The sequence below is a fragment of the Drosophila miranda genome, chromosome 2 (genome assembly GCF_003369915.1).
Source record: "Drosophila miranda strain MSH22 chromosome 2, D.miranda_PacBio2.1, whole genome shotgun sequence".
NCBI classification, from domain to species: Eukaryota; Metazoa; Arthropoda; class Insecta; order Diptera; family Drosophilidae; genus Drosophila; species Drosophila miranda.
This window is the reverse complement of record NC_046675.1, coordinates 6,109,518-6,137,198: the sequence shown is the minus strand read 5'-3', so window position 1 is coordinate 6,137,198 and position 27,681 is coordinate 6,109,518. Positions and strand designations below refer to the sequence as shown.

General features: G+C 45.6%; 1 protein-coding gene across 2 annotated transcripts; it reads left to right on the top strand.

Moving 5' to 3' along the window:
* The first annotated feature begins 813 nt into the window (after positions 1 to 813).
* Positions 814 to 27,652, top strand: LOC108157545 (octopamine receptor Oamb). 2 transcript variants are annotated; one of them, XM_017289649.2, is made up of 7 exons: positions 814 to 904; positions 1,806 to 2,252; positions 9,685 to 10,121; positions 15,464 to 15,755; positions 15,822 to 16,058; positions 17,504 to 17,993; positions 25,816 to 27,652. In XM_017289649.2, exons 4-7 carry the CDS (start codon positions 15,504 to 15,506, stop codon positions 26,736 to 26,738), a joined length of 1,902 nt encoding a protein of 633 aa, XP_017145138.1. In that variant the 5' UTR covers positions 814 to 904; positions 1,806 to 2,252; positions 9,685 to 10,121; positions 15,464 to 15,503; the 3' UTR covers positions 26,739 to 27,652. The 2 variants fall into 2 exon arrangements, with proteins under 2 accessions (XP_017145138.1, XP_017145139.1); XM_017289650.2 differs by lacking the exon at positions 25,816 to 27,652 and adding an exon at positions 23,069 to 25,749.
* The last annotated feature ends 29 nt before the right edge of the window (positions 27,653 to 27,681 follow it).

Here is a 27,681-nt window from a genome sequence, read left to right as displayed (position 1 = left end):
TCTATACATAGATGTTCATAATGACTTGGCAATCGAGTATTGGCTTATCCTTTTGCTGCTGCTGCCAAAAACTTAAAAAAAAAAGAAAGAAAAAAAAGAAAAAGAAATACTGGGCAAAAGCAATCAACGCATCGCCCGACTAATGGAAAATTGGCTGAAGTGGGACTGAAGTCGGTGGAAATTCGAGGGAAAATTCGCCAAATTGAACTCGAGCAACTTTGTCATAAAATGAAATTGCAAGAAAAATCAACGAATGGGATAATCAGAATAAGGACGGGGCATCGCCATCCATCCGCCCGATGGGCCATCAAAAAGGGGCAGGCAGACGCTCTGTCTCTCTGTCTGTCTCTCGGTCTTTGGGAGTGTGTCCTTTTTATGCCGTCCCTCTTTTGACTTCGAATTTGCCAATTTATTATGCGTGGTTTCTTTTATTCTGGTCTCTCTCTGTCCGCCTGAAAGAAAGGTTAACAAGCCAAAAACGACACAAATCAAAGGAAATTCTCTGACTCGAGTCTCTGTCTCTGTCGCTGCAGGCGAATGCAGATGGAATGGAATCAAAAGCTTATAATTAATCAGTTCGTCTTGGACCAGGGAATATCGCATGCGATTTCTGTCTTAGAATCCCGCAAAACAACTCCAGCCAACTCTCCAAGCGACTGTTGCTGTTGCTGCTTTGGCCTATAGGAAACTCGTGCTGTATCGTGTTCTATCGTGCGCTCTGTTCCATTCCCATGACGTTCCATTCCACACGTACACAGGCAGCCAACGTGGGGGCCAACTGTTGGCGCTGTCTGGCGTTCTGGCATTCAGTTGTGAAAATTCTGCCGCGTCGGTTGTGTGCCCAGGCGCACGAACAGAACTTTTCCAGGCCGACATTTGCCGACGGCGTCGGTTGAGCATAACGGTACCTTTCAATCCTACGTGAGCGTGGGCGTCCATGCGTCTCTCCATGTGTGTGTGGGTGGGTTTGTGTGTGCGTGTGCGTGTAGCCGAAGTGAAGTGCGCTGTGCTCGTCGTCGCTATGAATGGATGGTCGTGATCGCAGGCAGCGACAGCAGCAGCAACTGAAGAAGTTTCCATTTTCCGATTGCAATTTCAGTTCCGGTCGACTCTCGACTCCCTTCTGCTCAGAGCAAACGGACGACCAACCATCCAATATTGTTGAATATTCCTCACATTTTTGTACCTTCGGGTGATTGTGGGTGATGTGATAAACGACAGTTGCTGCTGCTGCTGCTGCTGACATTTGAAACTGGCGCTCAATGCTGCTACGTGCTTTCCACAGAAAATAAAAGAATACAATACAAAAACTAAAGAGGCGAGAGCCTCAAAAACCAACAACAACAATTAAATGCTATTATAATATTCGCAAAAAGCGAGACTATAGTGTGTGAGTGCATTTATTATGCATTCGCCAGTGTGAAACGAGTGTGAATGCCTTTTATGTGATTTTATTGTGTTTTTGTGTCTTTTGCGGCAGTGCCGTGCCGCTTGTTCTGTTCTGTGCGGTTTGGTTCCTTGTTTGCAAATTGTTTTCCCTCGTTTCATTTAGTTTCGTAATTTCCCTCATTTGCAAACAATTTCATTTGGCTGTCATAGAACAAACAGCATTGACAAATAGCAATTTTCATAATTGTCCCGCTGTCAGAGTGCCCATATGCTGAAATAAACATATCTGTTTATAGATGCAGCCCAAAATATGATGTCAGCCAAAGATCAGCAGTCGGGCTGTTTCTGGTTTCTCTGTGACAGCAAATCGCGACAATATTGCTCAGCAAATAAAACACATTTCCATCAAATTCTAGCGCAAACAAACTATAAATTTTATGAGCCCAGCTTAGCCACACTTAATGGAATATTTCAACCGAATGTGGAATAGAACATGGCGAATTTAGTCAAAATGCGTGCAATTATTCAACGCCTGACAACCAATTAATTGGCAAAAGAGTGCGGCGCGGCGGCAGGCAACATTGAGAACAAACGGGAGAACAAACAGCTCGCGGCAACAAGTCGAGAGGCCCACAAAAAGTTAGGCAGGCAAACTGTCGAGCCGGTTAACGCCTCCCAAGTGCATCAACAAACAGCAAACAGAGCGGCAGAGTGGCGGCAGCGGCAGCGACAGCGGCAGCGGCCACAAAAACTTGACCGATTTTTCAATCAATTCGGCGACGGCCGTGTCGCTAATCTCGCCCAGAGAGCCCCCTCCCCCCCGCCGTTTACAATCGCCATCGAAATCGCGATGATTTATGCAGGTGAGTCGCACCTACATGCTCCTATGGATATATAGATCTACGATTACTGGGTAGTTAGCTTGTAAGAGTGTAATGTTTTCGTGAATGATGTCTGTCACAGGCGCAGGGAACAGCAGTTTTCGAATCCCCTTCAAATAGTCAGATAGATATTTCCATGAGTTTTGTGGCATCCCATATTCAGAACATCGCACTCTATTCTTGCCACAGTTGAGGCAGCTATGTAAATGCGTGGAAAGACGGCTCGGATGTGGTTGTAGATGGAGTTGTGGTTAGACTATTGGAAATTAGTTTAAGTGCCCGACAGACTCAGTTAATTGCAAACCCATATCAACAGCCATGAGGGGCCCGCAACGTAATTAGCAGACGCGGGGCAGGGGAGTGGGGAGTCGTGTGGCACACAAATTACAAAGCAAAACCGAAAAACGAAAATTACAAAAATACAATCGTCAAGTGTTTTGTGCATTTGTGCGGTTTTTTCTGTCTAGAGCCAGAGCCGCAGCACGTGCCCCCTCCTATTCTGGTTAGTGACAGTGTTTATACAGTGGCCTTTCAGAGTGTCCTAATTAACTAAATTGGTTGCCCTGTTGACAATGGAAACCAAAGTGTGACCGACCGGCTGTTACCGCCCCCCATCCCGGCAAGAGTTTCGTCCTTCTTCCTTTTGTTATGCCGAGTGTGAAGCTTAACAGACACAATGAGCCGCTGACAGGTGAAATGGGGGCAAACAATGAAAGTTGTTTTGACAGGCCACACAAAGGGCCGCAGTCCGGACTGCGGACCGAAAGGAATATCCAATAATACGGACAGATGGCTTGGCAGTTGAACACAAGGGAATTTCAATCTTTCCCAGCGAAAGGTGAATTAGGTTTTTCTTAATTTATTGAAATTCAAAGTAGGTATAATCCAAGCACTGAGACACTCCAGCTGTCGTCCCATATGCGCTTGAAGTCACGATTTTCCGAGCTTAATTAAGCCCCAACTGATCAACCGGAGTCTACCCTTTAAACGTTTGTTTTCCCCATTTTATCCGCCGGAGCAACTATCGCCTGCCTCTAACATAATTTTGTGTTATGCGCAGCACTCTGTGAAGGCATTCAAATTGCTTCCTTGTCCGAAAGAAAGCGGAAAACAACAGAAACAACAAAGGCGAGGCAGCGCCTACGTGCATAAGCCACCGAAACCTGAGATTCTTTCGCTCAGTCGAACACAAAAGAGCGTCAGCATAGAATTGTGCAACACCCAAAGCAACACCCAGCCCAGTCTTGCCACTCGGGCCACCACTGGGGCGCGGCAGTGGCAGGGAGGAAGGAAGAGAGTGGGGCAAGCCCACACGTACATCGAAACGAAGCGAAACAAACCAGTTGAAATATATTAATGGGGCGGGAATGAAATTGTTTTAGGTGTTTTGCTGCTCGGAGTGTGTTGGCATTAAACTTGGCATTAAATAACAATAACCCAGCAATAAAACGGGGACGGGGGCGGCAACGTAACCCTTTCACTTTCGCTTTCCCTTTCAGTGTCGCTTTTGTTTTTCTTTTCCATGTGTGGCCCTCCTCTGTGTTCTTTTCGTGCCATTTTGCCGCTTTGCAGCCTTATTTCAAAGTTGTCACCTTACCCTTATGACCCGCTTCCCTGAGCCTCATATGCTCAAGTAGGCTCGCTCATGTAGCAAACAGACAATGGAAGGGCAACCGGAAACAAAGGAGCGGAGCGAAAACTTCATTGCGTATACGACGCGTGAGCCCCCCAAGAAGTCTCCCAGTGTGCGATGTCTGCTCAATGTATTTGGCAATCGTCGAGCACTTTTTATGGCCATGCCAGATTTGGGTTTTTCTTTTTGTATACCTTTGGATGTTATGTGGCGCGAGGTGGAGTCAAATTTTGTGTAGAAAGATCTCGTAAAAGTTTTGATTGACACGCAGTGGCCTGCAAATTAACAGCTCATTCCGATGCAGCCACAAAGTGGATGCCAAATGAAGCATGAGGAGGCAACGACCAACGACCTATGGGCTACGGCCAAGAGCCAGCCAGTGGCAACTGGAACGGAAATGAGTTCCACTGCTCGTGGCGAGCTTAGCACTTGAAAAATCACCTAATTCATTTAAAAAAGCACCAGAATGTCAGAGCCAAAGGCGAAGCGAAGGGACTCCATTTGCCAAAAAGGACTCTGTCGTCTGGAGAAGTCTGCCAGAAGTCGCCTTGCTTGGCTTTTATCTGCAGAAGTCGGATACGAAACGAGGCGAGGAGTCGACAAACTAATTTAAAAATCCACTTGCTAAGCGTTTCCCACCTCCACGGTCCATCGACCGGGAGGTGGGACCACTCTGGGGCAACTCTGGGGCCACTCTGAGGCAACTTAGGGGCAACTCTGGGGATTGGGGTCTAGGCTGGGCCGGGGATATTTATTTTTTTCATTTCTTGCCTTTTATGATGATTTTGCACTGCGTGGCAATAGTAGAGCAAACATTTTAGCCCCCCAAGTGTTTAAATATAAAACGGAAATGAGCTTTACTCTGGGTCCTGCTCCGCTCTCTTCCTTCTGGCCGAAACGTGCCCAATGAACTGGAGCCATGAACTCGTCGAGAACTTCTACGAGTGCCATTCCGCCTGCACAAGTGTCTTCCCCTCCTTCTCGAGAGTGTTCGAGAGTGTATATGGAAATGCTAATTAATGGCTGAAACTTTCTTTGCCAGACACTTTTGAATTAATTGCTCACCTACACAAGTAATTCCATTTCATTTGCCTAGCCCGTTGCCCGTTGCCAGTTGCCGTTTTTGCAATTTTTATTGCCTCTTCCAGGCCAACAGAAACAGAAACAGAGAGCGAGAGTCATCCAGTCATCCGATATCCAAGCGAATTGCCAGACACGAGCCATGTTTGGGATGCCAGCCACGCCCGGACAACCGATGGAATTGCATTCTATCAGACGATAATAAAATTGCATTTGCATCGAATGCAAAATACAAAAAAAAAAAGACACAAGTATATTTCTATATCCGACGGATATGTAAAAGAAAAGCAATTTATGGATTTGGTTTCAATTGTTTTGTCATTTTGATTGGCAGCCTGAATTGGCAGCACAGCTCATCCATTTGGCAGGTTTGCCAATGTTTTGTGTTGCGTTTAGTCTGTTTTCGATGTCAAATGTCGGGGATTGCCATGCCCATTGCCATTGCCCTTTGCTCTCCGCCCTTCCCTCCCTCCCTTGCCAGAATCATTCTGTTGGATGTCGCTTTCAGATCAATGCGATATTAAGTCCGTCATCAATGAAATTTTACCCCTGCTCCGTGCTGACAATGGGAATCGGATGAATTGAAAATCGGATTCGTTTCGTTTCCTGGGTGTGTGGCAGTATGTGACTGTGTGCGACTGTAATTAATCTAATTTGCAGTTTTCCTTTCTGGGAAACATCTGGCTTTGTGGCCCGCTACGTGCGTGTGGGGTAAAAGCCAAAACCAAACCCAGACCCAGACCCAGACCCACAGCCAGATCCAGAGCAAATCTCTGCAACCGTCGAGCTGTGAATGAACGAATGGTGGCTTGAGTTTATTCATGCATTCATTATAGTGACATTCATTAGTTAATTGATCAGCCATGGCGGAATGCCAGACCATTCATTCGCTTTTCTTTCAACCACTTTTTTCGCCGAAATTTAAAAATGTAAAACATTTTCCCAGCTCAAAATCCAAACACAAATTATTTCGCACATGAAAACCAGCAAAAAAGAAAACAAAAACTCTGAAAACTAAACAAAAAATATAAACAAAACATAATACGACACGGACATAGACAGAGAGAGACGGAGAGAGAGACAGGGACAGTTGCATGAAAGGAAAAGTGGGTGTGGGTGTGGGTGTGGGTGAGAGTGTGTGCAAACAGAAGGGGGAAAGTGCCCAAAGCGTTTTCACAGTCAATTTTCTATGTAAAGCCAAAAGACAAGACAACGCCTGCCATGTGTGTGCATAGGAAACGGAAAGGGGTGTTATATGTGTTGGGGGTGCTGGGGGTGCTGGGGGTGCTGGGGGTTTTAGTGTAAATTTTTATATTTCGTTGAGCATGGCACATAAATTCTTTTGTTAGTTCTGGGAGAAGGCCATCAGAACGAGCCCATGCTCTCACTCTCTAGCACTCTCTGTCCCGCTCTCTGGGTGTGTTTATGTACGGGTATTTGTGTATATTCAGGACAGGAATAAGCATAAAAGCCTTAATGGCACACATTTAAAGTAGTTCTAGGCTGAATGAACCCTTAAAGTACAGGTCCCCATGCGATCGTAGCCGGACTGGACTGACACACTGCACGAAAGAACTGTCGTGGATCCTTTAATGAAGAAGCTCTGAGAGGTATGCTCTTATGTCCATTATCCACAGTGGGATAGGACTGGGGAACACTCAACCACGAAGGAGAACTCTAGTAGGTTTAGGTCTTAAGAACTCCTCAATTATCACCATTCGGAATGTCAATAAATCCTTCTTAGCCAATAATGAAATATATGCACATAAAAGGGTCCTTTAGAGCACATCAATTATGCCTAAACTACTCTCCTGAAGTAAATATCTTTAAAATTGCTCAAATAAAACTACTCCAATTATATACTAAATCAACTTGCTGTTAAGAACCTCTCCATACAAATATCCTCTTCAACCCAAAAGAAAAACTATATTAAAGGCAATCTGTTAATCTTAAATCATCAAAGTCAATTATGTACGTGTACATTTGTACATCAAGATTAACAATAATAATATTTAACCATCATAAACTTTTGATACTGTAAACAAATGGGAGCCGACCCGACCCCAGAGTACAGATGTTTTTCCTAGCCGTGCACGTTTACCTTAACGGCAACACAATGAAAATGAAATGGAAAAAAGGAAGAAAAACAAACACACAAACAAGTACACAAATGAATGTGAAGGGGAGGGGAAAGGCGGGGAATGTAATGACACTTAAGTGGCCCTGAATCTCAATCCCGATCTCTTTGCAGTCGAGTGATTTCGCCTTGTTAACAACGCCACCTGCTGATGACGTATGGAGGTATACCGAGTACGTATAGTTTTTGTTGCTGTGGCAACTAAGGCACTCCTGGATTTCTTTATGGCCCTTCGGGGCCTACATTTGAACGGGCTAAATAATTTATAGAGCTTTTGCTTATGCTAATATTAGGGGTTGGGAAATATTAGATTCATATTTAATGGCTCTTAAAGTGATTTATTTTTGGAAAGTGGCCTGCGTAAATTTATCCCTGGGATCTATTGTTCACGTTTGGTCCCCTTGTGGGTTCTTCGCCCATAAAAATGCATGTTTTTTTTATCGTTGGAAATATATTTTAATGAAATTCGCTTTAATTATATTGTTTTCTCTTCGCAAAATCCCTCATTATATGTCTAAGCCACACACACACAATCCTTTTGACTTTCATAAGCAGTCCGGAACCAAAGCCATGACAGCTGTTTGTCTGTTTGTCCTGTGGTTCCTAGTAACAAGAAATGAGAAATGAAACTTTTTCGACGTATTCGACACACACATCTAATTAGTTGGGAGCCCCGCCATCATTTGTATGCAACGCACAGCTCTATATATGTATGTATAACCCTCTAATTTGCTGGAAGTCGCTCATTTCCGACTACGGAGGAAAATGGCTGCACATGACATGACATCCCATCTGCAGTTTCCCACTCTCCCCCCGAGTTTCCGCCTCGGAGCCTTTGAGTTAATTTAATTTAGCATATTTAAATTGGATCAGTGCACGATGAGAATGATGACGATGTTCTCTTGGCAGAGTGCATTATGTCATAATGGCAGACACAAGTGTCCGCTAATGCGTAGAAAGCAGGAGAATTATTATGCAAATGCTCCTTAAATATACATATCTCTGGACTTAGGACATATGTAGCTAGAGATAGAGGAGGATGGAGGTACAGAATGAATCAATGCTATCGTGCCGGACAGCCATAAGGCAAATATGCATATATTTATTAATAGGTGCCCACTCTAGATTGTCCTGGGAGTGGCTGATGGCTGTCGCAAATGAATAAAAATTAGCCAGGCCTAAAGGCAAAGAATTCTGAATGTCATTAAATACAAATTATGGTTATTAGCAGATTTCGGGCGAAGGGCCACAGGCCCTGACAATGATTTGACCTTCTTAGGCGCCAGAACGCGCCGAAAATTTAAATGACGCATTCGGACTTTGGACTGTGGACTGTGGGATCTATATTCATACTCGGTACACACATACATACATAAATGGAGCCAGGATGATTTTGGATATTTGGAGGCACGTGGCCTCATTATAATATTCCCATTATAAATGCGTGAACGCGTTACTAGGACCTTTCCAGCCGGGTCGCGCCCATGACTTATTCAATGTTTACCGTGTTGTCAGCCATCCAGCCGGTCTGGCCAACGCTTTAGGCCACGGTCAAGGGGCAAGCTCAAGTTATTAAACATTGATTACCTATCGATTCAGGCATTGTTGTAGTACATGTTTGTCTGTCTGTCTGTGAGGGCTGGCGGAGACTTCGAATGGAATGGAAATGGAAATGTAAGAGGTGCCAGCAAATGCAAATTACGTGTGAAAATGCAATTTCTCATCTCTCCGCAGTTGTGGCCACGCAGTTTGACATTTCATTTCGGGTTCCTGTCCCCTGCCAGCTGGGAAAGCCGATGTCAAGCTGCCTGAAGGAGTGACAGGCCGTGAAATGAGCGAAGGCCAAATAAAGGGGAATAAATTGAAAGGAAGCAAGGAAGCAAGCCCATGCTGCAATAAGCCTTTCATCAGTGAAAGAGAATTGGGAAATTCTTTAAGGTTTACCAAACTTTTAAATGCATTTTCAAGGCAAAGAAAAGATGCTGCCGCTGCTGCTGCCACTGCCACACTCAATCAAAATTGAGTTATTTGTCAGTTTTTCTTCTCGGAACTTGTATATTTATTTTCCGCATAACTTTTTCCATGGAATGCAAAACTTTGGGGCTACCTATAGAAACTGTACAAGTCACTGGAGAAACTTCCCCGGCAGGCAATTAGCAAATTCTGATAGCTTTTGTCATCTTACAACTGAAAAATTGAAAAGAAAAACAATTGGATTTATTGATTGTCATCGACAAGTCGCCTGTAAGACTTTACGTCCGTCCCCCGTCGCCCCCATCACACCTAAGCTCTCTGTTGATGCTGACAAATCTATATTCTATGTGCCATAGGATTTTTGGGACACAGTAAATTTATTGACAGCTCCAGAAAAATCAAGTGCCAGTTCAAAATTTCTCTTCATACGACAGCAAAGCAATTGACATATAGTCTCTCTCTTATGGTGGAAATGAATAAAAATTGCGTATACGACATGTTGTTGGTAGCAATTGACAGCCATACAATCTATTTACAATCTTTATTTACCAGCCCGTTACTCTACCCTCTCGCACTCTCTCCATTTGCAGGTTATTTGGAAATTTCCGACAGAATTCCAGAGCATATATATTCACGACTTATACATATTTGATATGTAAACCACGAATCGTGTAAACAATAGAGTAAACATTCCACAGGCCGGCGATATTGGAGGAATTCGCTCCGTTTGACTTGACTATTCGTGGGCGTGTGCATATTGACATTGACCCCCCACCGGCGGTACGGTGTGCCACACAAATTCGCTGTTCTGGATGGAGACAGAGTGCGGGTGCCGTGGCCCACGAGACGAGAACGGATCAGCTGGAGCAGCGGCATCGGCAGTGGCAGCGCGACGAGGAACAGTCACAGGCACAGGCCCCGGCCCACAGTCAACCACAGCAGCCACGACAACAACATGGCCATAAGGGAACAGCAACGAACAAACTGTAGTTCATGGTTACAACAACCCAACAAACTGCTGCTATTGGTGAGTGATTCAACAGGGACTGAGGCAGTAGTTAAGGCCCTACTTTCAGGCGTTAACAAGAGTTCCAACTTAAGGTTCATTCTTATCCCGATTCGATCTGGGTCAGGACTTTCCTGATTTCTCTTTCAACTTTGGACCAACTACAATCAATCAAACGGAATTTGAATGCGACTCTATTTGCCCTAAGGACTTGTCGGTACGGGAATGGCAAGCATGTCGCGGACAATTAGTCAAGCCTGATGTTGAAATTGTGCTTGCTGTGTGTTAAAAATTTAGTTGGCAACATTTCCTGTTATTATTTCCGCTGCGCGTTTCCGCTGTGGCACTGTGGCACGCACGTTCTGCACGTGGCTTCTCGAGGAGTCAACTGGGCCCAAGGAACTCGGCGATCGGGGCGGAGGAAGTTATTTCGTGCAAGAGCAGTGGGGGGCACGTTTTAGTTCTGTTGTCGGTTGCACATTTGGCCGATGGAAAATATGTCCCTCGTGTCCTTTTCTGTGTATCTGTGTGAATGTTGCAATCAACTTTGACATGTTGACGCGTGTGTGTGTGTGCCCGACATTGATTATCTTGTAGATGTGCCCTGTCTGTCAGGCTGTTTGCGTTGCACCAGCAGCAGAGTTTTGTGTGACGCTTAGTGGAGTTACCGTTGGGCAAATGTGCGCCAATAAATCCAGCGCCTCAATCTACATGGCACTTGTGGGTGGAGCAGCAGCAGCAGTCGCGGCATCAACAGACGACTCTGTCACTTTAATGCTCCGCTGAAAGATGCTCGTAAAGTTCAGACACACACACACACACACACGTCGTACGACGTCTCGTAAAACGACCATTACACACACATTTCAGAGAATGTGTGCAAGTGTAAGTGAGGAAGCGACAGATAAATCGGTAGAATGAGATCTGTTAATGGCCCCAACTACTTAGCAATATCAGGCAGCTAAGCCATTAATTCAATTTTAATTACTTAAAGCAATTTTCATCATAAATCAGTAATTCAATTTAGCCCAGCACAGGCACTCCCAAGAAGGCCTCCTCTCCTGGAAGTCCTTGCCAGCAAAGCCACTCAGATAGCACTTGAACAATTCTTGAATTCCAAATCTATGGACCAGGCCTGCAAGCTCATCGAGTGGCTTTAGCCTGTCATTTGCATTTGATATTCAGCAACGTAATAGGTAATTATGTTCCTAAAAGAGACATGACAATAGCAAAGAAGGCTCAAGTGATTTCGACAGAGGACAAGAAACTCCGTGTGCCAGACGACGGCACGACACGATACGTATAGTGGAAAATGTTAAAGTTCAACTCTATCTCTATGCCAACCATTTTAGCGTTTTTAATTGGGGATTTCTGTGTGGGTACGAAATTTTTGGCGCTATTCGCTACCAATTATCAGAATTAAATTAAAAGTTTTTGCGGCAAACGGTCGACAGGCGGCGAATTGCAGTTGGCAGAAATCAGCAAGCCGCAAAATTGTTTTATCTGCGTGTGGGGTCTGTGTATAATGGTCCGCTTCCGCTTCCGCTTCTGTGGCCCCCGGAAAATGTTGCGTATTTTGGCATTTTAATTCTCTTCCAACTCATTTGGCGGCGAAACTACGGGCCTGGCCTGGCCTGTTCTGGCCTGGCTAATTGCTGGAAACTGTATTTTGTGCTGCCACAAATGCTGTGGCATAGTTGGTCGGAATGGAACTGAACGGAAATGTTTCCGCACTGGCTGCAGTTATTGGATTTCTTTTTGGACTACTCTTGACCAAAAACCTAATTTCAATTTGGATAAATCATTATAATGCAATTACCCTGGGGGTTCCCAAGCCAGATTTAATTTAATCACTCAATTTGTGGTTATTATTTTGTGTATTTAAGGGATCAGAATTGACTTGACTTCATAAATCCTTTGAATAATCACTCATTTTGTACGAGTTTTTTGGGCTATGAATCTGATTCTGGCATTATCCGGTAGCTTAATCAAATTGTTGTAGTGTAACTGGCACTTGACTGGGAATCCTTTGGTTTTCCTGTTTTCCTTTTCACTCCCTTGTGTAATTTCCCTTGAAATTAAATTTTCAGCAATTTTCCTTCGGCGTTTTTTCCTTTTTTCCTCTGTGCATTCTCACTCTCCATTGCCATTTCCGCTCTACCCGTGTGCAACAAATCAGATTCAGGCTCTCCTTCTTGGAGAAGAAAATGAAATGAAATTATACAATTCCACCTCTGTTCTTGGCGAATGAGGAGTGCTGCTTCTCAAATACATATTATTTTTTGCTTGAAACAATGGTACTTTATGCTTCATTTGTATGCACAGTGCTTTGCCATGGCTCTATACCAAATAGATATAGTGAATCCTGCCGACATTGCAATCAGGACATGGCGGAAAGTAAACTTGTGGGTCAATGGCGCATCACTGGTGCATTCATCGCCGCACTCTAATGGAAAACCTTAATTATTCTTCGTGCGCTGTCTTCGTTGAGTGGCTGGCGAGTCTCTGCTCTCTGTCGACTTTACGTGTTAAGTGTCCATTAGTTGTGTCAATACCATCCAACCCCCTGCTTTTCCTACTCCTGGTCGGTAGTGCCTGTGTGTCAAAATAAGTAGAAATTTCCCAATCAATTTGGACTAAAGCAAACGCTCCCAAAACCTCAATTGGAGGGTTTCGATTGAGTGCAACGAAATGGCTCTGGTCGGGGCCACCCCCACTTGAACTTAAACATTGACCTAATAAATAAAGCATCATTCAAGGAGAGGACCCCTCTGCTCTTTAAAGTCATTGGAAATTTATGCCGCCATAAATATCATTATTTTTTTTTTAACGCCTTTTGACAATTAATTTCCATCTAAAGAACTCTGTTAACTTTTTAATGCTGAGCTAATTAAATTTAATTTGCTTCAAAGCTGCACCACCTCTCGCTCCGCATACATTAAATGCTCGGCTCGGCTTTTTTATGTCATCGTCAACTAGGCGTATGCGTAATTCAACAAGAGACGATGGCTTGCCACACCGGCTGGGCTGGGCTGGTTGGCATGGCAATACCCTTACCAGGATTCCCATATCAGACGTTTTTAGTGATCCAATTACACATTTTTTACCGTTTGTTTGTGTTCCGTGAAGGTAACATAAAACAGCTGATTCTGTGGTTTGGAATGCTGCTTTCATACATTCTTGCACTGTTTAAAAGAGTGTACTAGGCATATTCAAGTGAAGAGAAGCGCGCAATCAACGCGTGGGCTGTGCTGTGGGTAAAAAGCTTTTACAACTCGCTTTAAATGTCAATTATTTATTATACTCGGCAACTTAATGCTGGCAAAATTCAGCCTGCAACTCAATTTGGGCATTTCCCATTATTAGCTGCCACAAAGCGAGTTTCAGCATGCAAATTTTATATGCGAACAGAATGCCGCCATGGACTGGTGGAAGAGGCAGATCCGGGTGCCTTTCTTCGGCACGGAGCTTGGAGCTTGGAGCGTGAATGCCTTTTAAACTTTGCAATCGGGGCAACAGCATTTTGGCTTCTGCTCGTCCTTGCCACTCGGCTCGGCCCTTCCATATTGTTTGTCATGTGAGTAATTTATGCGAGTTCAGTACACGCATTCCCTGTCCCTGATTGGCTACCAGCTACCGCTCCTGGCCCGGCCTGGGCTGGCCTGGCTTGGCCTTCCCGAGTGTTGGGAATATTCCATTCAGCCTGCACTGTGAAAATTTCTCTGAGTGTCAGAGGGGCCGTCCTTCGCTTGGGGCTGGGCTCTTAGAGGATTAAATAACTCATATTATGGATGTTGGCCTTGAACTTCAACTGTAATCAATGCTTTTTTCAGGTCTATGAGTAATTTTAAAATCGATACGACTCCTGCCACACATACGTGCTGTCTTTGGCTTTGTTTAGATGGGCTCGTTCCCATGGTTGTCCACTTTGTTGTGGTCACCAGAGGGTCACTTCCGTGTACAAATCCCTTACATTGATCTTTACACAACAAAACAGGTGTTCATTAGCACATCCACATTCACAGCCACAGAAACGTACCTCCGTTGGTGGAACGTGCCAAAAGGTTCGCACAATCAACAGCCATATATTGTACTTAGATCGGGCTTAAAGAAATGTATACTTTAATCGATTTGTTGCGTGTTCTGAATATCGCGTACCCCCGCCAATTATTTCCCGAAATATCGAACCAGGGGGTGGCTGTGTGCGTGCCTGCCTGGCAGTCGGCAGAGCCATTAAAGTCAAAAATAATTTCAAATATTGATTAGTAGCCAAATTGTGCGCACAGCCATCGAATGGCGCAGCCAGTTGGCAGTTTATGGCAGCTGATTGCTTGTTTAGCTCGATTTGTAGTTTATCAAGTTAGATGGCATGTTCGATGGTCCCCCTTCTCTCGCTCTCACTCTCGCTCTCACTCTCAATAAAGAGCCGTGTGCATTGTGTGGAATAGCAATTGAAATGCAGCCAACGATGATGCCGATTCGCATGCCAATTCATTCATAAATTGACTCGACGCGAACATTGCGCACTCAATATACCCCCAGTACAGTGAGGGATCGCAATTAATTATGGCAATTAAATTGCAATGTCCGTCTGCCGCTGAATACCAAGTGGGATGGGGTGGGGTGGGCTCTCAGCCTGGTCAGCTTTACTCGTGTTTCCGCCCGCATTTAATTTTCAATTATTTGCACAGGTCAGCTCTGGATAACACCCAGAGATGGCTTATGCCGTCTTACAAAACAATTAAGCAAATATGCCAGCAGGCATTATGTGCCTGCTCCCCTTCCACCCTCCACCCTCTACCCGGCTCTCTCCGTATTCTCTTTCCTCTGTAATTTTACATTTTTTTTCCATTTTGGTTGATGGAGATTTTCCGATTTTCCCTTCTGTGGAAAAGTTTATTTGCCTGCTGGCGCACACAACAGTTGAAAATAACAGAACATCGAGCGTTACTCGAACCCAAGTGCTTTTCTCCTAATTAGAAGCACTGCAATACTCGTATATTGTTGCACAGTTTCTTTTTAATTCAAGTTTCTATTTAAGGATCCCAATGATTGTTAGCCAATTTGTACCTTCGGGTTCTGTGGTGCAGCTCCTCGCCACCCCAGTCCCCAGGTCTGTCGATTATTGTTCTAAAAATAGGGACAGTGTCTGAGCGAAAAGCCGTAGGTACTTAATTTAAAGCACACGCACATTTTCTTTCAGTCTGTCTTTTCCTGGGGTCCTTGGTTTTTTTTTTCTGCGGTATTTATAGACCGGAGTTCTTTAATAAATTAATTAGGCACGCGAGGACCTGCTGGCCCTGACGGATTGTGGCAGCAATCAGTCGAGTTGCGTGGTAACCTTCCTGGTCTTTGGATTGCAGGTGGTGAACACGGATATACAGCCATCTGAAAAGTACCGCCATGAATGAGACAGAGTGCGAGGATCTCATCAAATCTGTGAAATGGACGGAACCAGCCAATCTGATCTCCCTGGCCATACTCGAGTTCATCAACGTTCTGGTCATTGGCGGCAACTGCCTTGTGATTGCCGCCGTCTTCTGTTCGAACAAGTTGCGCAGTGTTACCAACTTCTTTATCGTTAATTTGGCTGTGGCCGATCTACTGGTGGGTCTAGCGGTGCTGCCCTTTTCCGCCACCTGGGAGGTGTTCAAGGTGATTACATATATACAAATAATAAATTTTCACATTTAATCAATGGTTTTCTTTCGGTGTTGGCAGGTCTGGATATTCGGCGATGTGTGGTGTCGCATTTGGCTGGCCGTCGATGTCTGGATGTGCACCGCCTCGATTTTGAATTTGTGTGCCATATCCCTGGATCGGTATGTGGCGGTCACGCGACCCGTCACCTACCCAAGCATCATGTCAACGAAGAAGGCCAAGTCCTTAATCGCTGGCATTTGGGTACTCTCATTTGTTATTTGCTTTCCGCCCCTTGTCGGCTGGAAGGATCAAAAGGTGAGTGTCGACCCACAGGCCCAAGGCCCACAGCCCACCCACAACTGACCCACAGCTGACCCAATCCGATAAATTAACGAGCGAAACGCGGTTTGTCTCTGCCAAAAAGTGAGACGGAGAAAGGAAAACAAAATTGAAAGTCCGTAAACTGTTTTTAGCACGCCCAATCCTCATAAAGAACAAACTAAAGCCCGCTGCTAAAAGTTTTTCGGTGCCCCAAACCGTGTGGCCTCTTCCATGGGGGGTGGGGGTGGGGGTGGACGACTGTCATTGACACCATTACGGGTGAAAGTTGTTGCCCAACCGCAATGACGACGACAACGACAACCTCGTGCTAAAGACTGCAATCTGGCTCATTTGTGCCAAAATTACCGTAAAATAAGACACGAGTTTGTCCCTTTTGTTGGCCTGCCATTGGACGGGTCTTCTTCTAATTTCTGCCTAAATTCAGATCCGCTTTTCCACAGTTTTTGGCACACATGCAGGCCGTACACTTTCTTACGCAACGGCAATGATAATGATGTGTTATACAAGCCCCAACAACAGAGCCATGGGGGCGGAGCACAATTTATGAGCAACCTCTCAGTGGGTAATCAGATCAGCGACGATAGCCAGCCAGCCAGCCAGCCAGCTCTTGGCCCGGCTCCAGTTTATGGGCCTGCCTTTTGGCTCCGTTTATTTGGGCCTCCGTTGGGGCCTAACGAAGACATTCAGCTGGAAGCTGATGCATGATATACGCCTAGCCTAGCCCCGCCTAGCCAGACATATCAATCTTGAGGCGCTCCTTGGTGAGGTGGACTTTGGTGATGGTGGATGGGACGCTTTAGCCGCATAGCTGCACACACACATGAAAATATATCCTCCGGGCGGAATATTCGTGCGCGCAGTCGACTCCATTCACGGAGCCGCAGCTGAATGCAATTGAATGCAGTTGAATGCAGTTGAATGCGCCGCCCGTTTGAATGAATGGCTGGCGTTCTGTTTGCTTCAGCATGGACTTTTTGGTCCATCGATTATTATTATGGTACTGCCTCTCCTCTCCATATGCTCAATTCAATTTCGATTCAGCTGCAGCAGGCGGCAAGAAGGATGGGCACAACAAGGGGCAACATGCTTTCACATATGTACTCCCCATATTGCTGGGGGGCATTCAGTTCAGGCGGCCGAGATGGGGCGCTCGGAGCTTGGCTTTGTTACAACGAACGGCGAGATGTATGCTACCTTTGTGTAATATTTATGCACAACACGTAACCGAGTATATTTCGCAATATAGCCCGACCCGCAACGCTTTAAGTTGCATTTTTATTGGCTTCTTAGCGAAGTGAACAGGGTGCCAGCGCGAGCACAGAATTTTAATGGACCAACCACTCTCTCTGGAACCCTCTAAATATCAAGTGTCATAACATGTAGCACATAACACGACCCTTTCTCAATCCTCTTTCCAGGCCGTTGAACAGCCGACCTATTCGCGGGGAAACTATACGCTTTTCTATGCCACCACGATGTCAAGCACAGAGGATGGTCAACTAGAGTTAGATAGCATTAAGGAACAGGGCGAACAGCTGGAGAGCTCCGCCCACACTAGCAATGGCAACGCCTACAATCCCTACGATCCCGACTTTGCCCCCATCGATGGCTCCGCCGAGATACGGATAGCAGCCATGACGACCCCAAGCACCAGCACCACCACCAGTACATCGTCCCCTAGTCTGGCCACCACCGAAATGGAGTACAACGTGCAGAACAGACCCCAGACAACGCCGGGCAGCTGCCCGTGGAAGTGCGAGCTGACCAACGATCGCGGCTACGTACTGTACTCTGCCCTGGGATCGTTCTACATACCCATGTTCGTGATGCTCTTCTTCTACTGGCGCATCTACCGGGCCGCCGTGCGCACCACGCGGGCCATCAACCAGGGCTTCAAGACCACCAAGGGTAAGTTGAATCCGATTCGGAGGCAATCCAATATACATATATCCAAAGATCACCCGTAGCTAAGAGACTCCACCAGCTCTCATTTGGACACAGTTTGTTTGAAACTTATTCAATTGTCACCCACGATTTGTCCTAACTTGTGCGTAGCTTAGCCATTCATTTCAAACCATTTACTCGTACTCGTACTCTCGTTCTCGTATGTTCGATATACTACCAAATAAGTAACGTACTCACGTAGATAGTTCATTTTATTCAGCTTAATATCGATTGCTAAACAGTTTCAAATCTCTCGACGTGTAGACAATAGTGTGACGTCCCGTTTGTCCCATTTTATGTTGGTTATACAAAAAAAGTGTACATTAAAGACATGCTCACAGACACATTCACAGACACCTCAGTGCCGTCGTCGTCGTCGTCGTCCTCGTCGTCCTTGCCAGATACAGTACTCCCTCCGAAAACCATAAATTGTCAGCCAAGTAAATAACAATTGTACGTGTACGTTTACATTTACATGTGTGTGTGTGTTTGTATGTCCTCGCCCAGTTGAACAAATACTTTTATGAGGAACTGTATAAATTGACAAAAAGCAAAAAGTATACAACTAAATTTACATATTCATATATTCGTATAAATAACTACTCACACACACAGTCACACAGACACGTTCACACACTCAGATACACACACACAATCGTACATTTATTGTCGGCATTTTGTTTTTGTGTTCACAACATAAATAAACATGATAAATAACATGGAAATGAGTAAATATAGGTATAAATATACATATGCATATAGACATAGTCGAAGCATAGAACCCGCCCCAAGCAACCGACAAACAAAAAATCAACCCCTAGAGCCGATTGGCCATATCAGATTTAAATATAAGCCAGCTACCCCGTAAAAACCCAGCAACAATTTTAATTCTGTATAAATTGGATTATCTTTAAAAACCCTGTAACTGAATGTCATCGAAAATTAACAATGCCCAAATGCTAAGTACCTCATAAAATAATTTTAGTTTAGTCTACCCATGTAAGTAACCACGAAATCTCCACTTAAATCTGTGAATAATCTCCTAAGAGCCTTAAAATATCGAAAGCCTCACTTGAACTCATCGCAAACCCATAACATACGCACATACATACACTGTCAGGATTTCCCATTAAAGTTTCCTTTTCCTTGTCCCAAAAAACTTTAAAGTACTCCCAACATCATACCAATCATATGCTCAAACGAGAAGTCACGCATTATAATTAGCATTATTTCCCATGATGAGCAAAAACCAAATAAAATCGATGGATGCTGAGAGAACACAGAACACATCAAACAAATCGGCTTAGATTCTCGTAAAAAAAAAGCAGCTTGGATTAAATGAAAGAAATTCAGCCATTAGAGCGAGCCAGAGCTTCTCGGAATACGCATAAGAGTGTGGTGGAGACATGAAAGAGGGTCCCTCTGTTGCTGTCTTTGCAAATTGCTGTTTTCCTGGGGCTTGTCATTTTAGGCTTCGTTGTTCTGACTTCCCATCGAAATCTGTTTGCTGGCGATAATCCTGCCCCAAACATATTCTGTTTGAAGTTGCTGAAAAGGAGCTGCTGTTGTGTGGCACACATTAAACTGTCATTAAATGTTTATTTTAATACGAGTATATGGCGCATTTCTTGCACGGGGCTAGGGCCACGACAGCAGCGCACTTTCTTCCGCCTGATCAGCTCATTGGGCACAACTCTAGTTTATTTCCCTAAAGCCCCTGCCCTCCTGGCAAGCCAAGCGCACGCATTTGGCGATAATCTGCAGCTCCCGAAACAGCCAGGCTGGCTAGTTAGCCAGCCCACCTAACGAGTGACTAACTGACTTCATAACGAAAATCAATAGCCGGCCTTCGTGCACGTTTCTCGTGGAAGTCAATGTTCTATCTAATTGATTGGTTCCGGAAACCCAACCAAAATCCATTTATCGTATACTCATTTTGTGGGTGTTGGCTAGTTGACGCTGAAATGCCTTTAACTTAGCAATAATATGGCCATAATTACTTGTTATTACTTTGCTTTATAAACCTGTTTTTAGTTCATATTTTCACTAGTGAACTCCTTACATGTTTCTGCCGATTGGTTGCTTTTAAAGTCCGTGGCGATTTCTGTTCAAAAATGGCGCTAAGCTTGAGTTAAGACAGCACTTAAAAAGTGATGGCTTACATTGGGGCCATATTGAACCCACGTTGATCCTCTTCCTAACGACAAAAATAAGAGAAAATAGTAAGGCACGCCCACGCCGAAGCTTATATACATTTACTTTACTTTGATTTACTTTTGAAGACATGACAAGAGGTCCGATTTTGGTATTTCTGAAACCAAAATAGCATTTGGAAAGCATAACAACAAAAGGACATATGGAAGGACTATATCCAATCAGACCTTCAGACCTGAGCAGGAAAATCCTTCCTTTTGTGCACTAGAGCCCTCTGACCAATTTAGAAATACCCTCTTCAAGGGTATACAAATGCATTTTGGGAGCCAGCTTCTTGAGTCTACTGCTGATGCCAGCATGGCTGCTCTCTGCTAGCCGCTGAGCTGTTTTTGTTTTGCAACTGTCGTGTCGTTAGTTGGCGCCAGATTTGCCACACACCCACACACAACCACTTACTGACACAGTCAAAAAATCAGCGTGTGGCAGCCTTGAAATATGCTTTGTCTACACTCCGTCACACGCATACATACATATGTACTACACACAAATGGGAGAAAGCTGGCAATAGTTCTCTGTGTGTGCGTGTGGGTGTGGGCCACTTGTCCGTGCGTGTCTTGCCGCAACGTTCCCGGCAGAACGCAACGGAAAAAGTCTAAAAACCTTCCGTGACACAATGCGGGTGTTGCTGATGCTTTTTGCTCAGTTTTTTTTCTGTTTTTTTTTTCGGATGTGTCCCACCCATTCCACACGCCTGTTTAGTGGCTTTTGAAGGTAATCAAGTTTCAAGTTCAAAAACTTGACGAGGTTCATGGTGTGTCGACCACTACAATGCACCCGATGCCAGAGCCAAGCGGACGGTAGGTCTGGGCGCTGTTATTGTTAGGGTTTAGAAATTTTAGAAGTGTGGCCCTGGCCCTGTGTCAAGAGCAGAACGGAACAAGAGGAACTTTCGTGAGAGCTGCCCGTGGCAGTGGCAGTACCTCGCCTTGACTTGCAGCCGCGGCGAGTCTTCGTTCAAAGGTCAAAAGCATATGACAATCAGACCCACACTCGTGCAGATCCACAAGAGGTGGCCCGGATTTTTCGTTACGGCTAATTGCCGTTCATTCAGTGTTCATTCAAATTGCAAACTATTTATTTATCATTAAATGCACTTTAAATAAATGCCAGGTCTCTGAATTATAAATGTCAAATTAATGACTGAAAGCTGATAAACAAGCAATTTGAATCAAAGGGAAAAGGATAATCCCAGGTACGCCCAGGCCAACGAGTATCTGTGTGTCAACAGGATCTATGCTTGTATGCCGGGAGGAACCTAAGTAGAAAACAAAAGTAATATACATTTATTTAAATCAACAACGCCCCAGGATGTGGCATGTCCACGGGCCATGGACACAGTCCTTGCCCACACACACCCACACACACCCACGCGCAGGACTAGAGACCGTTTGCTCCGATTGCGCTTTCATATCTGGCTGTATTTACATACATTGGGATAGAGCGGTATTATCTTTTTTTTTTATATATATTCCTTATGTGTATACAAATTGTTTGTTTAACTTCCATTTTTTGGGGGGCATATAGATGAAGGGAAATCAATAGTGTATCCTTTTTTATGTACAGTCGTATGCCCCACATATGCTGCTGGCCGGACCTCTTGTTTGCTATCCTCAGCCTCAGCCTCAGTCTCTGCCACTCGTTTACTTCGTTTGCCTATATTCATGGGCAAACACAATTTTCTTTCAATAAGTTTAATGGGGTTTATGCAAATTGAAATGTTGCACGTTCCGCCTTAAATTAAGATAATACTCAGAGGCACTCTGTTGTTTAAACACACACACAGCTCTGCTGCAGAAAATGTTGATTTATGCAACTCGGCCTCCAGGAATTAAAGCTGGCAATCAGTCGGGAATTACCAATAAATGAAAAGCCTCTCGTAATTAAAATCGGGCGCATTTCATACGGAAATATATCAGATTTCTACCAAAGCTGCGTTCATTATCCATATCATTTCAGTCGGATTCATTTCGCAATGCTGTATAATTTGTAGATCCCTTTTTAATGACCCTTCCTGCTTGACGACCCTCGATTAATAAATAAAATTAGACCAAACAATCCCTGCCCTCGGGGCTGAGCAAATACCCTCGATTCCAACACGTACAAAAAAGAAAACAAATAACTCCCCAAAGAAAACAGAACCAGCATATAAATAAACCCCAAAACAAATTAACAAAGTTTTTTATAGCAATTAATTACTGTGGAAATTCGAAAATCTATAATACCCGCCGAATCATCATTTGAGCAAACAAAAGAGAACAAACAAAATACATTTAATGAATTGCAATATTTGTACTTTTTGTACTTTTTACTATTGTACTATTACTAGCGTTTTTTATAATGGAATGAGACCCTTTTCTCTATAAATATATCTGTATTGATGAACGTAGAACAAACCTTATAATAATCAACTAAGTTATTCCACCTTAAATATCTTTAATATTTCAATGTAACAGTTTGTAGTTAGTTATCCGCTCTCTCTCTCTGTGAAGTGTCAGTCTCCAGCAATTTTAACCAATTTTGGCTCAAGAAGAAATGTTTCTTGCATCTACTATAATGTTTATGTGAATGTATCTAACTCAAACCACAACCACAACCACAAAACAGCAAAAACAAACAACAGCAACAGTTCGTTCATAATACTACCACATGTCCCACATGTACTATACAAGCTGAATGTTTTAATCCGTGTTCCTCTTACACCAAACACCAAACACAAACACCCTGAAATAACTATGATACACCCCCCGTTTCACATGTGGTCTCATCGCGAAAGACATTATTCGTTTCGACTGCCGACAAAAACTCCCTCCACTCACTAATTGCAGGCAGTCCCCGGGAGTCGGGTAACAATCGCGTCGACGAGTCGCAACTGATACTGCGGATCCACCGGGGACGTCCTTGCAGCACACCGCAACGCACCCCGCTCTCCGTGCACTCCATGTCCTCGACTCTGAGCGTGAACAGCAACGGATTAGGTAGCGGAGGCGGAGGTGGAGCTGGCGAGGATCATCATCAGTCCATCCCGCAGACGGGCACGCCCAAGCGAGCCACCTCGATGCGGGTCAGTCGCCAACGACCCGAGAAGGTGGCCATCAAGGTGTCCTTCCCCTCGTCGGAGAACGTCTTGGAAGCACAGAGAACGTCAGGCCAGCAGCCTCCACACTCACCCCACTTTGCGGTCATCAGCAGCTCCAACGGGCGACGGGCCTCCTTCAAGACCAGCCTCTTCGACATTGGGGAAACCACCTTCAATCTGGACAACACGGCCCAGTCGGCCACGGACTTGGAGAGCGGTAATGCGTCTGCTTCGACGGCAGCCAAGAAGCAGCGGGCGGGCAAGCGCAGTGCAAAGTTCCAGGTGAAGCGTTTCCGCATGGAAACCAAGGCGGCCAAAACGCTCGCCATCATCGTGGGTGGCTTCATCGTCTGCTGGCTGCCCTTCTTCACGATGTATCTGATACGGGCCTTCTGCGAGAGCTGCATCCAGCCGACGGTCTTCTCGGTGCTCTTCTGGCTGGGCTACTGCAATTCGGCAATCAATCCGGTGATCTATGCGCTCTTCTCCCACGAGTTCCGCATCGCCTTCAAGCGCATCGTCTGTCGCTGTGTGTGCACGAGGAGTGGCTTCCGGGCCTCGGAGAACTTCCAGATGATCGCCGCCAGAGCTCTGATGGCTCCAGCCACATTCCACAAGACCATTTCCGGCTGCTCGGACGATGGCGATGCCGTGGACTTCAGCTGACTAATCGGTAGCTATGAGACGAGCTCGGGACCGGGTCCGGGTCCGGGTCCAAGTCCGCTTCAGCGCACATCCTCGCTGCCGCAGGACTCCAGCGATGTGGGGCTAGGGGACGAGGGGTCTGGCAGCACCCGGCGGATACGGCGCGGCGGCTTCTGCAAGGGGCGCGTTCTCTGAAGGGGCAATGCATTTCGATTTTTGATACTTTTCGACTTTTGTAAACGTCGCGAGCAGCAGTATCCCGCCAGCATCCCACTATACAAATTGTCAGTATTCGCATTGAACGACGTTGTAACTGTATGGCAATAATTTTCATGTATTTACCTAGATCTAAGACTATGTTAAACTACTTACTATATGAGATACTCGTACAGATACATAACTACTTATAACTATTCGTATGAGGCACAAGATACAAGATACACGATAAAAGCCGACTAGCCGTAAGCAGCCCATTGTTTTCAGTTCTGTTGTGTACATGTGTTAGGCGCAAGGACAAAACTCTCATCAAATTAGTTACATAACAGATATATATATATATATAGGCATATGTGTATGTGTGTGTGTATAGCAGCTGTGTGTGTGTAAGTCAACTGCAGTTGCAATAAAAACGACAGCAGAGAAAAACAAATCGAAATAAATACAAATAAAGAATACAAAAGCCAAGAACAAGTGCCGACAACGAAATGACCAGAAATTGGCAAAATGCCGGGTCTATCAAGGTAGCGACAGCCGGTCTGTGTGGGAAGTGCCCTGAGGCCCGCGACCAAAGACATTCCGAATCATCAAAAGAGAAGTGAAGCCACCATACACCACACCAAAGATGAAATACCTTCTCAATATACAGTCAAGCTGCTATCTGCAGAGGGACTTGTTAGCCTCCTACCAGCATCGACTGGGAACACACACAAAAATTAATTATATTTTTAAGCACATAGCCGTTCAAGCTTTGTTCTTCATTCTACCGGCTTTAAACGTAGTGTTGAGAATTTGTCATTTAACGCTTTCCCTCCTCGCAACACACATGAGTGGGCTCGGTTTCCTTTGACCCATATGGTCTGGTGCTCTTCGACATCAATGACACTCCGTCTTGTCCACTGGATAGCATCGAGTCAAGAGATTCGATATTAAATTGCTCGAAGAGTACCTCGGGGCATAAGCTAACAGATTGGCTAAGAGCAAGAAGTGGGCTTAAAGCTATCGCTGAACAATAAAGCTGCTTTTTATTCTTCAAAAGCCAAGGCAGGAGCAACAGCAGAATCAGGAGTTGGGAATGGGAGGGGGAGAATCTCTGATTATTCATTACTTGTCGCCGGTCGAGTACTCGTAATGAAAATGTATTCAGCAGTTAAACGTGCGTATGAGTAATAAATGCAGAGCAAGCGATGGCTGAGGCATATGGTGCACTAGGGGTGCGATGATTATGCAAATGGCTGTGTGTGTGTGTGTTAATGAAATAAAGTTCACTTTGAAGGCGGCTTAACGGCGACTACACGTCATGCCGTCAGGATACCAGGGGTTCGGGGGGAAACGGCACTACTCGTACAACATCGTTGAGTGCTTGTCGCGTTTATGGGAAAACATTTGCATAATTACGCGTTTAATTTGCTAAAGTGCAGGCTGGATGGCAATGGCTGGCTGCCCCTTTGGCAGAACGCCAGGCCTGACACCCGGCGCTCGACGCCTTCGACGAGAAGTGCGTGCAGGACGTGACACGGGGCGTATGAGCGATATTGAATATGTGAGGGGTAGCAAAAAATACAACACCCTCCTAATGATAAATTTATTCATACTTATATGTCTCTTTTCTATTCCTGTTTTCCGTTCGAACAGGCTCCAAGGGCATCGGATCACGCTTCGAGGAGCAGCGCCTGACACTTCGCATACATCGGGGAAGGGGCTCCAACCAGCACGACTCCATGCACAGCAACGGGAGCACCCAGAGCACCACCACAACCCTGGGCACACCCTCGCCAGAGCGACTGTCCAAGTATGCCACGCGCCGCCTTCACCACCACCACGACAAGATCAAGATCTCCGTGTCCTATCCATCCACCGAGAACATCCACGAGCTGACCCACGGAGACTCCGGCCGTGACAGGCGATCCTCGGGCAACGCTCTCTTCGCCGTCCACTACAACGGATCCAGTGGACGCGAGTCCACGGAGTCGCAGCTGTACAGGCAGCAGCATGGAGGTGGCAGCTCCTGCTACCTGCAGGTGGGCAAAGCCTTGCCCGAACTGGGCAGGCGTCAGAGCAACACCAGCGAAGGAGGCGGAGGGTCGGGACACTCCCGTCCGGCCAATAAGAAGATGGGCAGGCGGAACATCAAGGCCCAGGTGAAGCGCTTCCGCATGGAGACCAAGGCGGCCAAGACGCTGGCCATCATCGTGGGCATGTTCATCTTCTGCTGGTGCCCGTTCTTCACGATGTACATCATTCGGCCCTTCTGCCAGGACTGCGTCGACCCGCTGCTCTTCTCGGTTCTCTTCTGGCTGGGCTACTGCAATTCGGCGGTGAATCCCATGATCTACGCCTTGTTCTCCAAAGACTTCCGCTTCGCCTTCAAGCGCATCATCTGTCGCTGCTTCTGCTCCCGCCAGAGTGTCTCGCTGAAGAGCTCTCGTCGCGGATCCGACATGTCCGCCATCCGGATCCGGGCACGGACACCCAGCATCACGCCCAGCGCGGCGGCCCACAGCTTTGGGGACGAGAGCGAGCTGCACCACTCCGAGATGAGCAACGACCCCAGGTGACGTTCGTTTGGGCCCAGCTCAAGCTCGCAGAGCAGCTTGGGTGGGTTACGGAAGACGAGCCTCAAGGTGCCCGTCTACGAGATTTGCCATCCGCTGGTCATGGAGACGGCCTGCTACTCCTACGTGGAGCCCTCCGGCGATGCCTCAACCTCGGCAGGGAGCGGGCCCAAACGGACCCAGTTGTAGCCACGAGAGCTGCTGGCGCTGCGAGGCCTGGGAACTGGTGCGGTTTCGAGGCCCGGGCAGCGACCAAGGCGCATGGTTCGCATCGAGTACAGCGATGCGAGGGTCTAAGCCGGGATTGCATAGGTAATAGTTTTTTCACTTCCAACTCATCCCACTAGAAGAGGTATGCTCCATGACTTCAACCTTCCTTTGACATGAATGGAACAGGCTTTGGAGCAGCAGCCAGCCTATACTACTCGTATTACCCACCATTGTACATAGACATCCTGTGAATACCCCTTATCGACTATACGTTAGCCTAAGATGGCCAAAGCGGCGATATGTCTGTACAAAGTTTAGCTAGGATATGGATATCGCTGTCATTTGAGAGTTGTACCTTTAAACTTCCGTATGAATAATTGTATAATGTATGTTACTCGTAAGCCAAGAAACCAAATTGTTGCTACTGGCAAATAAAAAACATTACCCCGTGCTAAAGCAAAACAAAAACAAATAAAAAGAACATTCAGCTAAATTCATAAATAGTCAAGTGTTAATGTTGTACTCTCAGCTCGAAGAGCTTATTCCGATAAATATCTGTGTGTCCCGAATACATAATCAATGCAATAAACGAACCCTTGCATGCCCGAAATAATATATCTAGATAAAGGCATACATATTACCCAAAATATACGATTCTCAAGTTAAACGTTTTGTGTGCTACGAAAAATAAATGATGTTTAATTTATTCGGCAACTTAAAGTGCGAGTGTCTCTGT